The 14,800-nt window shown below is 37.0% G+C and overlaps 1 protein-coding gene across 1 annotated transcript in view; it reads left to right on the top strand.

Moving 5' to 3' along the window:
* LOC125677108 (proteasomal ATPase-associated factor 1-like) overlaps positions 1-14,800 on the top strand; it is a 33,952-nt gene that overhangs the window by 15,028 nt on the left and 4,124 nt on the right. Inside the window, exons 6-9 of the mRNA XM_048915083.2 lie at positions 1,152-1,302; positions 2,174-2,368; positions 8,783-8,874; positions 13,842-13,957. Of these exons, the coding sequence (XP_048771040.2) occupies positions 1,152-1,302; positions 2,174-2,368; positions 8,783-8,874; positions 13,842-13,957 (554 nt within the window). The remainder of the gene's footprint in view (positions 1-1,151; positions 1,303-2,173; positions 2,369-8,782; positions 8,875-13,841; positions 13,958-14,800) is intronic.

A 14,800-nucleotide genomic window follows, 5' to 3' on the forward strand; every position in this document is an offset into this window, starting at 1 on the left:
GGTAGAGAATCTGACTAGAGATTCAGGGGGCCCGGGATTGAATCCCAGTCTGGTTTGTTGATAGAGCACCTGACTAGAGATTCAGGGGGCCCAGGTTTGAATCCCAGTCTGGTCTGTTGGTAGAGAATCTGACTAGAGATTCAGGGGGCCCGGGTTTGAATCTCAGTCTGGTCTGTTGGTAGAGAATCTGACTAGAGATTCAGGGGGCCCGGGTTTGAATCTCAGTCTGGTCTGTTGGTAGAGAATCTGACTAGAGATTCAGGGGGCCCGGGATTGAATCCCAGTCTGGTTTGTTGATAGAGCACCTGACTAGAGATTCAGGGGGCCCAGGTTTGAATCCCAGTCTGGTCTGTTAATTTTTTTCTCTCTCTGTTCAGCTTTAATCTCCCTTAGATAAAAAGTACAGTGTTCTCATTCCATGCACTCTGCATGTCTTCCTTCAGTCCTAGCTCTCACAGCTAAACATACCCTCATCAAGATACAGTCAGACTCGCCATAGGGGTCACCTCTATATCAATCATTCAGTCATTTTATTTCCTCCCAATTAAAAATCCCATCTAATTATAGCATAACTTTATCAAGAGACCACCTGTGTAAGGGGGCGAGTGATCATCAAATTTCATACCAAAAACCGCCATTTTCCCCGGTGTATAGCAGCCCTTCTGATTTATCACATGACTTACATCCAGGGTTTATCTTTTGAATGTAGTGCAGCTAGATGGTTTCAAAATGTGCTGCTACTAAATTAATAAATACAAGCAATTAAGCATGGCAAGATTGAGAATATAATCTCAGTTGAATTAGATCGATTAGTTGGATGAGCAAATAGTTATCTATTAGCATATATCATAATGAGTTCTTTCTACAAAGGTCACTTTTCCTGATTCCCACGGGTGACTAATTAATACAGATTTGACTGTATAATGTGAAGAGATTCATTTGAATTTCCTGCAGAAGTTTTCTTCATGTTGCTTAGAAAGGAATGATATTTTGGTACAGAAGTTGATGTTGTATTTAAAATCAAGTACATATTCAATCAGACACAATTTCCTATTATCTTTGTTTAATTTACTATTATCTTTGTTTAATTTACTATTACACTGTATCTTTGTTTAATTTACTATTATCTTTGTTTTCTACTATTGATACAGAGGGACTTTGTCGGTCACTATGGTGACGTGTACACATGCCGATTTTTCCCGTCGGGGATTGTACTTCTCAGCGGAGGAGCAGACATGCAGCTAAAATTCTGGTCAGCAGAAACTGGCAAATGTGCTGCCACCTTAACAGGACACAGGGCAGGTAACTCTAATTAGATGGGGAGAATCACGTGTACTGTAGCAACCTCTAGAAGCACATTTAAGTTACAGTAGACTTTGTACAAAGATTTCCAGTGATTTTGCCTTTGATATTTTTACATACACGTATTGTAATGATAGCCATTTCCTCATGAAGGTGCTGCTGTTGTAAACAATGTGTATGCACAGGGGCTAAGCCTGTTTTGGGCCTGAACTCTGTGATACCATATATATATATATTTATATATATGTATATATTTATGGTATCACAGAGTTGGGGTCCAAACGGGCTTAGCCCCAGTGCATGTATGCATACAGATAAATATAGTACTTCTATTTCAACGACTTGGAATTCCAACTGAAGTGAAAGTAGAATATAGATATCAGAAATAAACCTGGGTATTGGATCCAGCTGTGTTGCTGGGTATCGGACCCGGTGGTGTTGCTGGGTATCGGACGCGATGGTGTTGCTGGGTATTGGATCCAGCTGTGTTGCTGGGTATCAGACCCGGTGGTGTTGCTGGGTATTGGATCCAGCTGTGTTACTGGGTATCGGACCCGGTGGTGTTGCTGGGTATCAGATCCGGCAGTGTTGCTGGGTATTGGATCCAGCTGTGTTACTGGGTATCGGACCCAGTGGTGTTGCTGGGTATCAGATCCAGTTATGTTGCTGGGTATTGGATCCAGCTGTGTTACTGGGTATCGGACCCGGTGGTGTTGCTGGGTATTGGACCCGGCAGTGTTGCTGGGTATTGGACCCAACTGTGTTGCTGGGTATTATTAGATCCAGTTATGTTGCTGTGTATTGGATGCCGGCTGTGTTGCTGGGTACATGTATGACACTTTTTATGCTTGAATTTGTCACTGTCTTTCAGCAATAAATGACACAGCCATAGTGGATCGAGGACGGAATGTTCTTTCATGCAGTAAGGACGGGTCAGCCCGCCTCTGGGATGTGGGCCAACAGCAGTGTTTAGGGTCATATGATGAGAATGGGGGTGAGGTCAACTGTTGTTGCATTCAGAACGTCGAGGATTCGTTGAACCTGGAAGCTCCGTCACAGTTACCTAGTAAGTCGCTGTAATAGTATTCCCTCAATATAGAATACATCAGAGTGACCTAGTAAGTCGCTGTAATAGTATTCCCTCAATATAGAATACATCAGAGTGACCTAGTAAGTCGCTGTAATAGTATTCCCTCAATATAGAATACGTCAGAGTGACCTAGTAAGTCGCTGTAATAGTATTCCCTCAATATAGAATACGTCAGAGTGACCTAGTAAGTCACTGTAATAGTATTCCCTCAATATAGAATACGTCAGAGTGACCTAGTAAGTCGCTGTAATAGTATTCCCTCAATATAGAATACTTCAGAGTTACCTAGTAAGTATGTCACTTAATTACAGATACTCACAGAGAACAAAGTATTCACTCAGGTGTACACCTCCTCCCCTAACAAGGGACAGGACCAAAACTTTTAAAACTGTAGCAGTATTTTTTTAAAAAAAAAAGATTTTTCTACTCTGAGACATCTAGAAGACAAACTTTTACAGGCCTTTATTGAAATTTATGACCCATGAGTCAATGGTTCAGGCCCCTAGGTGGTGCTAGATAGGGGTGGGTATTGTTAGAATAGATTGTAAAGAGACAATACATGTACTGAAGTTTTAAAAATTTCACTGTGGAAATTCTGATAAATAGACTGGATGGTGTTGAGTGCGATGGCCTCTACCACTCCTTCAGTAAACTCACTATCCGGTTTTGTTCTTTTTTCTGCTTTATTAATCCCAGCTGCTTGACAACAGTTGGCTTGATTCTATGCCAGCTTTCCAAGCATTGTTGGTTGACACAAAATTATGAAATTTGTGTCTCCTGAACAAGTCAGATATTAAGATTCCAGGGTGAATATGCTCGGGATATTTGATAGAGATGTGATGACAGTATTATCATAAGTTGTGAGATATGGTCATACAAAAATATAGATATGATAGAATGTGGCATCTTCGCTAGCCAAGGGTTTATGATCCGCTACGCTTCTCTACAAACCCTTGGCAGAGTTAGTGCGGTTTTCGTAGCCTCAACTTTCAGCATATGATTGGACGCAGGGAAAGTCCACTGCTCAATCAGAGAACGTGTTACGTTAGATCACGTGCAAAACAAAGGAATTTAGATACCTACAACTGTCAGTCGGCCGTGTATCAAATACTTTTCCAAACCAATGATGCCATGTGCGCAGTTCAGACTCATATCTGCATAAAGAAGTGCATTTTTTTACTACAATACTGTACCATAAGTTTAATATCAAACATCTCTTGTAATTCGTTGCTTTATGTTTTATCTATCCCAGATTTAGACAGTTGCGTCAGAGCTATTTTCCTCAATTTGGAATTCACCTTGCACACGTGGGGTTATTTTTAGACATAGACTCAACGACTACATATATTTCATGGGTTCACACATGTTTATTTTCTAAATAATATTCTCCCTGATTTCTTTTTCAAGTATGCAATTAAGAGATAGTTAAATTTATTATTAATGATTTGCATACCACATTGCATTACTCTCTGGGCGCAGCCATTTCTAAACAACGAGCGCAGCCATTTCTAAACAAATTTTAACAGTAGCTGAAACACACCTTTTCATTGGATAAGCATGATAAAATCCAAACAGGTTGCTTTCTCCATCCGCTAGAGAGCGCCACTCAAAGCTATGAAAATCGCACTAAATTTGCCAAGGGTTTGTAGAGAAGCGGAGCGGATCGTAAACCCTTGGTTTAATAGTGAAGATGAGAATGTAGCTGTGTAACCGGAAGGGAGAAAATGCAACGGACCAAACTGGAATTCAAACCTGCCCCCCCCCCCTCCCCCCCCCCCCCCCCCCAGTCTGTAGTCAGGTGCTCTACCAACTGAACTATCTGGCCACCAGTGATCGAACCCGGCTTATTTTGCCCCTGGCAGGACTTAATCTCACCTGCAAGTCCAGTGGTGGTCAATGGCACCAAATGTAACAGGAAGGGAGAAAATGCAACAGACCAGACTGGGATTCGAACCCGGGCCCTCCGGATCTCTAGTCAAGTGCTCTAAAAACTTCAGCTAACTGGCCACCGGCGATCAAACCCGGCTTACCACTACAGCTGTAGGGATCATAAAATGTAAATGCTTTTGATCACTTAACATCTGTGCTACAGAACACCTTACACATAAAATGGATACACATTTACTGTCTAGCAGGATTTTTTGGCAGGATGCTAATTTTTGGTTTATTTTGGTGGTTGAATTGATTGATTGATTGTATTTTGTTTAAGGTCCCTCTAGAGAATATTTCACTCATATGGAGACGTCACCACTACCGGTGAAGGGCTGCAAAATTTCGGCCTATGCTCAGCTCTTATGGCCTTTGAGCAGGGAGGGATCTTTATTGTGCCACATCAGCTGTGACACGGGACCTCAGTTTTTGCGAAGGTCCACCCCATTTAGTTGCCTTCTACTACAAGCAAGGGTTACTGAGGACCTATTCTAACCCGGATCCCCACGGTGGTTGAATAAATTCTAAAAAATTTGAATACACATGAGAAAGAAAGATAACTCTGTCTATCTCAATGTAGTATGGTCATGTAGTAGAGTTGTCACTCTTTGTTTATACTCTTTGGGGGTTTGGGGGGGGGGGTGGCTCAGCTTGAAAATTTTCCTCCAAAATTACTGATACAGTGTCATCCTTGTGAATGGACATAAATGATACACCCTTGTGAATGGAGGTTATTGATAGACCTACACGTAATTCGGAGCTACATAGGAAAACGGTCAGCTATATATTTCTGAGCCGTAGTAAAATGAAAATAAAGTTTTCGTTTTTGTGTATGTTGCAGGATAACCTCCTTGGTCTCGAAATGTTGTTTGAAATATAAATGTCTTGGCTAACACATTGGCTTCTATATTTCAAAACATTTCTCAACATCAGAGGTTAACCTGCAACATACATTAAAATGCGATCATTACTTCTTATTTATTATTACAGCTGATAGATTGATGTCGTATAATTATTACAGCTGATAGATTGACATTGTATAATTATTACAGCTGATAGATTGATGTTGTATAACTATTACAGCTGATAGATTGATGTTGTATAATTATTACAGCTGATAGATTGATGTTGTATAATTATTACAGCTGATAGATTGACATTGTATAATTATTACAGCTGATAGATTGATGTTGTATAATTATTATACCCCCCGCAACAAGTTGTGGGGGGGGGGTATACTGGAATCGGGTTGTCCGTCTGTCCGTCCGTCCGTCCGTCTGTAGACGCAATGGTTTCCGGACTCTAAAGCATTATCCTTTCCACCTACCGTCACCATATCATACATATGGACTACCCATGGGATGAAGATGTTCCCTATCGATTTTGGGGTCAAAAGGTCAAAGGTCACGCGCACTGGACATTGAAGTAGCAATATGGTTTCCGGGCTCCAAAGCGTTATCCTTTCCACCTAGTCACCATATCATACATATGGACTACCCGTGGGATGAAGATGTTCCCTATCGATTTTGGGGTCAAAAGGTCAGAGGTCATGCGCACTGGACATCGAAGTAGCAACACTCAGAAAAGAGGTAGTTTATACCTATTACCAACACCCTTTGGGAGATTGGGGTAAGCGGGGGGTATTCTTAGTGAGCATTGCTCACAGTACCTCTTGTTACAGCTGATATATTGATATTGTATAATTATTACAGCTGATAGATTGATTTTGTATAATTACAGCTGATAGATTGATGTTGTATAACTATTACAGCTGATAGATTGATATTGTATAATTATTACAGCTGATAGATTGATGTTGTATAATTACAGCTGATAGATTGATATTGTATAACTATTACATCTGATAGATTGATGTTGTATAATTACAGCTGATAGATTGATATTGTATAATTACAGCTGATAGATTGATGTTGTATAATTATTACAGCTGATAGATTGATGTTGTATAATTACAGCTGATAGATTGATGTTGTATAACTATTACAGCTGATAGATTGATATTGTATAATTATTACAGCTGATAGATTGATGTTGTATAATTACAGCTGATAGATTGATATTGTATAACTATTACATCTGATAGATTGATGTTGTATAATTGCAGCTAATAGATTGATGTTGTATAATATTATTACAGCTGATAGATTGATGTTGTATAATTATTACATCTGATAGATTGATGTTGTATAATTACAGCTGATAGGTTGATATTGTATAATATTATTACAGCTGATAGATTGATGTTGTATAATTATTACATCTGATAGATTGATATTGTATAATTACAGCTGATAGATTGATGTTGTATAATTATTACATCTGATGGATTGATGTTGTATAATTACAGCTGATAGATTGATGTTGTATAATTACAGCTGATAGATTGATATTGTATAATTATTACAGCTGATAGATTGATGTTGTATAATTATTACAGCTGATAGATTGATGTTGTATAATTACAGCTGATAGATTGATGTTGTATAACTATTACAGCTGATAGATTGATGTTGTATAATTATTACAGCTGATAGATTGATGTTGTATAATTACAGCTGATAGATTGATATTGTATAATTATTACATCTGATAGATTGATATTGTATGATTTTAGATGATAGATTGATGTTGTGAAATTACAGCTGATAGAGAGATATTGTATAATTACAGCTGATAGATTGATATTGTATGATTTTAGATGATAGATTGATGTTGTATAATTACAGCTGATAGATTGATATTGTATAATTATTACAGCTGATAGATTGATGTTGTATTATTACAGCTGATAGATTGATGTTGTATAATTATTACATCTGATAGATTGATATTGTATAATTACAGCTGATAGATTGATGTTGTATAATTATTACATCTGATAGATTGATATTGTATAATTATTACATCTGATAGATTGATGTTGTATATTTACAGCTGATAGATTGATATTGTATAATTATTACAGCTGGTAGATTGATATTGTATAATATTATTACAGCTGATAGATTGATGTTGTATAATATTATTACAGCTGATAGATTGATGTTGTATAATTATTACATCTGATAGATTGATGTTGTATAATTACAGCTGATAGGTTGATATTGTATAATATTATTACAGCTGATAGATTGATGTTGTATAATTATTACATCTGATAGATTGATATTGTATAATTACAGCTGATAGATTGATGTTGTATAATTATTACATCTGATGGATTGATGTTGTATAATTACAGCTGATAGATTGATGTTGTATAATTACAGCTGATAGATTGATATTGTATAATTATTACAGCTGATAGATTGATATTGTATAATTATTACAGCTGATAGATTGATGTTGTATAATTACAGCTGATAGATTGATATTGTATAATTATTACAGCTGATAGATTGATGTCGTATAATTACAGCTGATAGATTGATATTGTATAATTATTACAGCTGATAGATTGATGTTGTATAATTATTACATCCGATAGATTGATATTGTATGATTTTAGATGATAGATTGATGTTGTATAATTACAGCTGATAGAGAGATATTGTATAATTACAGCTGATAGATTGATATTGTATGATTTTAGATGATAGATTGATGTTGTATAATTACAGCTGATAGATTGATATTGTATAATTATTACAGCTGATAGATTGATGTCGTATAATTATTACAGCTGATAGATTGATGTTGTATAATTACAGCTGATAGATTGATATTGTATAATTACAGCTGTTAGATTGATGTTTTATTATTACAGCTGATAGATTTATATTGTATAATTATTACAGCTGATAGTTTGATATTGTATGATTTTAAATGATAGATTGATGTTGTATAATTACAGCTGATAGATTGATATTGTATAATTATTACAGCTGATAGATTGATATTGTATAATATTATTACAGCTGATAGATTGATGTTGTATAATTATTACAGCTGATAGATTGATATTGTATAATTATTACAGCTGATAGATTGATATTGTATAATTATTACAGCTGATAGATTGATGTTGTATAATTATTACAGCTGATAGATTGATATTGTATAACTATTACAGCTGATAGGTTGATATTGTATAATATTATTACAGCTGATAGATTGATATTGTATAATTATTACAGCTGATAGATTGATGTTGAATTATTATTACAGCTGATAGATTGATGTTGTATAATTACAGCTGATAGATTGATATTGTATAATTATTACAGCTGATAGATTGATGTCGTATAATTATTACAGCTGATAGATTGATGTTGTATAATTATTACATCCGATAGATTGATGTTGTATAATTATTACAGCTGATAGATTGATGTTGTATAATTATTACAGCTGATAGATTGATATTGTATAATTGCAGCTGATAGATTGATATTGTATAATTATTACAGCTGATAGATTGATATTGTGTAATTATTATAGCTGATAGAGAGATTGGTACTGATGCAAAGCTGCTGTTACTGGGGTGTGAGAATTCTACTGTACAAGGCTACGGACTCCAAAACCGTAAAAAGGTACTGTGAGAATTCTAATGCTGACTTATTTTTGAAGTTAGGGACAGGTTGGTCCTTTTTTCAGTTTGTCTGTTTGTCTGCAACTTTAGCCTTAGTGAGATCCACAGTTCATAAATGATGAGGTGAATAGTCAAAGTCAGAACGATATCAAAAATCAAGGTCAGGTCAGGGTGAAAGGTCAACAATAAGTCTTGGTCAAGAAAATGTGTACTCCTCAAATTCATATTTTTATATGTGCATCTTGCACATCATCGAAAGGATGTACATATTTGTCAAATTTTAATTACACCAAAATCAGTACACACAATCTGACAAAAGTACAGACCTGTATCATATTAAAAATTGTAAGTACACATGCAGTGCCATGTGTCTCTAGAGTCGTCCTGGAACATCTCCGTGTCCCTCCTGATAAAACTGGTCACCTTCACTCTGTAACAGATATATCTACTACATGTCTGTGAGATAGACAAACATTCAATCCAGAGTTGTCTAGTAAACGCAGTGCAGAGCAAGGTCGATACACTCCAAGTTTCAAAACATGCATGTAACTCAAAACCAGCAGATTCATCTAGAGTTGATTTTCAGACTCATTTCTATTTATAATGCTGAATGCTGCTCCATGAACTCATTTCTATTTATAATGCTGAATGCTGCTCCATGAACTCATTTCTATTTATAATGCTGAATGCTGCTCCATGAACTCATTTTCTTACATATATTACTCAAGCCATTTTCAGAGTGAACTGATTTAAAGAAAATTCTTATTTTTGTAATTATTAATATTTTTGATGTCATAATTTGGTTTGATCTATTTGTATTATTAGTAAAACACTGTAAAAAGTTTGCCTCACTTTACACCTTCATTTCTGTACTGTTATAATAGTTATATGACAAAACAGAATCATTCCTTGACAACAATCATTGTTAGCTCACCTGAACTGAAAGCTCAAGTGAGCTTTTCTGATCACCCCGGGCGTTGTACATCGTCCGTCTGTAAATTTTTCACATTTTTTACTGCTTCTTCTCCAGAACCACTGCCAATTTCAACCAAACTTGACACCAAGCATCCTTGGGTGAAGGGCTTTCAAGTTTAAATGAAGGGCCAGGCCTCCTTCAAAGGGGAGATAATTACAAAAATAGGTTGGGGCCATTTAAGAATCTTATTCTTAAGAATCACTGCGTCAGAAAAGTTCAAATTTACATGAAAGCTTCCTGACACAGTGCAGATTCAAATTGGATAAAATCATATCCCCTGGTAGCAGGTTAGGGCTACAATAGGGGATCAATGTTTTACATGCGAGTATATATATAGGGAAATAAATGAATTTGAATTTTTTAAAAATCTTCTCAAGAACCACTGGGCCAGAAAAGTTGAAACTTGCATGAAAGCTTCCTGATGTAGAAGCAGATTCAAGTTTGTTCAAAATGGTAGGTTAGGGACACAATAGGGGATCAAAGTTTTGCATGCAAATATATAAGGAAAATCTTCTCAAGAACCACTGGGTCAAAAAAAGTTGAAATTAACACGAAAGCTTCTTGACATAGTGCAAATTCAAGTTTGTTCAACTCATGGCCCCCGGGGGTAAGGTGGAGTCACAATAGGGGATCAAAGTTTTACATTCGATTATATACGGAAGATCTTTAAAAATCTTCTCAAAAACCACTGGGCCAGAAAAGTACAAATATTCATGAAAGCTTCCTGATATTGAATAGATCCAAGCTTGTGCACTTCATGGTCCCCGGGGGTCGGATGTGGCCACAATGGGGGATCAAAGTGTTCTATGCTGATACATGGTAATATCTTTAAAAGTCTCTTGAACTTTTTATGCTAGGGCTTTCATATTATGTATATATATTTTTTACAAAAAGACCTTTTGTGTAATCAATTTTGTGTGACCTAGGCCTGGAAGTTAAACCTACTTTTAATAAAAATATTACCTATTTTATATTTCCTGAACTATATAAGGCAGATTGATTGATTGAATATTGTTTAACGTCCCTCTCGAAAATATTTCGCTTATATGGATACGTCACCACTGCCGGTGAAGGGCTGTAAAATTTAAGCCTATGCTCGGCACTTAGGCCAATTCAACTTAATTGATAGATTATCATCCCCGCCCGCCCCTCAAAAATTTACCCGCCCCGAATTTTTTTATTTTGTGAAACTTGCGATTTCCGGAAAATGTTCATGTCCGACTCCGGTATTTACACTTCTTGTTTACATTTCCGGTATACATGTAGCAACGAGAAAAGCCACGTGAAGAAAATAGTCTAATAGATCTATATGGTTTTCTTAATTTCTCACGTTCTTACAGGCGTAAATGTTGAAGAAGTTAGATATATTTCTGTTTGAAATTAAAACTTAACCTGGAATTCGTATGTGAAAATAGCATACATTTATATCCATCTGGCATTAAACTGTTAAATGATGCGCATCTGTTGAAAAGAAAAAACTCGTTTGTCTTTAATATTTTTCCCAGAAAATAAAAATTAAAAAATAAAATCCTCCCACCCGCCCCATACTTTTTGGTGACCCTGGATGATAATCTACTAATTAAGTTGATGGCCATTGAGCAGGGAGGGATCTTTATCGTGCCGCACCTGCTGTGACACGGGACCTCGGTTTTTGCGGTCTCATCCGAAGGACCGCCCCATTTAGTCGCCTCTTACGACAAGCAAAGGGGTACTGAGGATCTATTCTAACCCGGATCCCCATAGAATTATATGAGGTAGATCTTTCATATCATGTATATATATTTCTTATAACAAGACCTTCTATTTGATATCATGATCTTTGACCCTGTGACCTGAAACTCGGGAGTTTAACCTACTTTTAAGGATACATAACCTATTAAATATATTCAGAACTATTTTAGGTGTGGCATTCATATTTTGTATATAGATTCTTTATGGCAAGAACTTCTACACAATGATGTTTGATCATTTAACCTTGAAGTTTGATCTACTTTTTGAAAGAAAAAAATTCCTGACCTATTCAGTATGTCCTACACTATTTAAGGTAGGGCTTTCATAATTTGTATATAGTTTCTTTATGGCAAGACCTTATTATTTTGTGAAGCTTGACTTTGTGACCTTGACCTGGAAATTTGACCTACTTCTAATAAAAACTTACCTATTTAATGTCTGCTGAACTATTTAAGATTGAGCTTTCATATTTTGTACATAGATTTCTTATGGCAAGCTCTTTATATCATATCATGATCTATGTCGTTCTGACTTTGGTCTTATCCAGAACAGCAAGGTCATATGTTAGTCATATTGGTTTTTAGGAATCGTTGTTATGTAAATTCATTTTCAGTTATGTTTGATCCTTTGGGGCTAGATTGGGGCCACAATAAGGGGTCAACATTTTTCATGGAAATAAAGATTGATAAAAGAAAATCGTTTGAAAATCACAAAAGCTAAACAATGGCAGGTCCAAGATGACTCAGGTTGGCTATGTAGCCCATGGGCCTCTTGTTGTTTTTAGTTAAGTTGTGGGAGGGATATTCATATCATTAAAAAAATACTGACCGAAAGTCAGTGATAATCTGTACATCACCATATATCAATATATTATATCTCCTTTTGTATGTTGAAGGTGTTTAAGTAATCTCCCCTGTTGTGTGTTGTAGTAAGTGTTTGAGTTTCCTCCCCTGTTGTGTGTTGTAAGTGTTTGAGTAACCTCCCCTGTTGTGTGTTGTAAGTGTTTGAGTAACCTCCCCTGTTGTGTGTTGTAGGTGTTTGAGTAACCTCCCCTGTTGTGTGTTGTAGATGTTTTAGTAACCTCCCCTGTTGTGTGTTGTAGATGTTTTAGTAACCTCCCCTGTTGTGTGTTGTAGGTGTTTGAGTAACCTCCCCTGTTGTGTGTTGTAAGTGTTTGAGTAACCTCCCCTGTTGTGTGTTGTAGTAAGTGTTTGAGTTTCCTCCCCTGTTGTGTGTTGTAAGTGTTTGAGTAACCTCCCCTGTTGTGTGTTGTAGGTGTTTTGGTAACCTCCCCTGTTGTGTATTGTAGGTGTTTGAGTAACCTCCCCTGTTGTGTGTTGTAGATGTTTTAGTAACCTCCCCTGTTGTGTGTTGTAGGTGTTTGAGTAACCTCCCCTGTTGTGTGTTGTAGGTGTTTGAGTAACCTCCCCTGTTGTGTGTTGTAGGTGTTTGAGTAACCTCCCCTGTTGTGTGTTATAGGTGTTAGAGTAACCTCCCCTGTTGTGTGTTGTAGGTGTTTGAGTAACCTCCCCTGTTGTGTGTTGTAAGTGTTTGAGTAACCTCCCCTGTTGTGTGTTGTAGGTGTTTGAGTAACCTCCCCTGTTGTGTGTTGTAAGTGTTTGAGTAACCTCCCCTGTTGTGCATTGTAAGTGTTTGAGTAACCTCTCCTGTTGTGTATTGTAGGTGTTTGAGTAACCTCCCCTGTTGTGTGTTGTAGGTGTTTGAGTAACCTCCCCTGTTGTGTGTTGTAAGTGTTTGAGTAACCTCCCCTGTTGTGTGTTGTAGGTGTTTGAGTAACCTCCCCTGTTGTGTGTTGTAGATGTTTTAGTAACCTCCCCTGTTGTGTGTTGTAGGTGTTTGAGTAACCTCCCCTGTTGTGTGTTGTAGGTGTTTGAGTAACCTCCCCTGTTGTGTGTTGTAAGTGTTTGAGTAACCTCCCCTGTTGTGCATTGTAAGTGTTTGAGTAACCTCTCCTGTTGTGTATTGTAGGTGTTTGAGTAACCTCCCCTGTTGTGTGTTGTAGGTGTTTGAGTAACCTCCCCTGTTGTGTGTTGTAAGTGTTTGAGTAACCTCCCCTGTTGTGTGTTGTAGGTGTTTGAGTAACCTTCCCTGTTGTGTGTTGTAGATGTTTTAGTAACCTCCCCTGTTGTGTGTTGTAGGTGTTTGAGTAACCTCCCCTGTTGTGTGTTGTAAGTGTTTGAGTAACCTCCCCTGTTGTGCATTGTAAGTGTTTGAGTAACCTCCCCTGTTGTGTGTTGTAGGTGTTTGAATTTCCTGCCCATGGTCCAGTCAACTGTTGTCAATTTTTGTCTGATGTGTCGGTGGTCATCGGGACACAGGATGGACACGTTGCTGTACTGGATCTACGCAACATCAGGTCAGCACAACAACAAATAAATCATTAATTAGTTAATCAACTGGCAATATCAGTCAGCACAACAAGAAATAAATCATTAATTAATTAATCAACTGGCAATATCAGTCAGCACAACAAAACAGTGAATATCGGACAATACGAGTATGAATTCTGTATTATTATACCTCATATAAAGAATCACTAGTAAAACAGAATCTGATTGGTCGAGAAGGTCACGTGACCATCGTGTTTGCCCTGCAACAAAACATCGTGTTTCACCCCTTCGGATATCTCTTGTTTCACTTTCATGCCCAGTTAAATGAAGAAACCCCAGTGTTCCTAATGACGCGGGCAACAACAAAGACACAGCCTCGTGCATTTCCATTTTAACGTCACGGTAAACGAAGTTTATTGTGAAGTCACAATAAGTCTGAGTCATTGTACTTTGATAGGTCATAAGGCACAAAATATGCGGGTCTCTGGTACACAATTAAATCGCATGGTTTTGGTTGATAGAAAAAACAAGAAGTAAATCAGCATTCATGGGGAATGGAAATACAAAAACTGGTTATTATATCACTGTAATTCGTTGTTTGTACCTTCTAATACGTTGACAGCGTGGTGTTACTGTTAAAGGACACCACGCATGTTTCTAAACTTTTTCATTTTTTCATCAAAATTAATTCTTTTTATGCCTAAAACTACTTTAAATGTGTTTTAAATGAAATATTTTGCATAGTTTTCGCGTTTGAAAGCGATGAAATTCAAATCTTGCGATATGCATATTTTCTTTCGCTAGTTTACGCGCCATAATGTGTGACGTCATATGCACCCTCGGGTTTGAAAACATCTAATAGCCATTTC

This window comes from Ostrea edulis, chromosome 3 (genome assembly GCF_947568905.1).
Source record: "Ostrea edulis chromosome 3, xbOstEdul1.1, whole genome shotgun sequence".
NCBI lineage: Eukaryota > Metazoa > Mollusca > Bivalvia > Ostreida > Ostreidae > Ostrea > Ostrea edulis.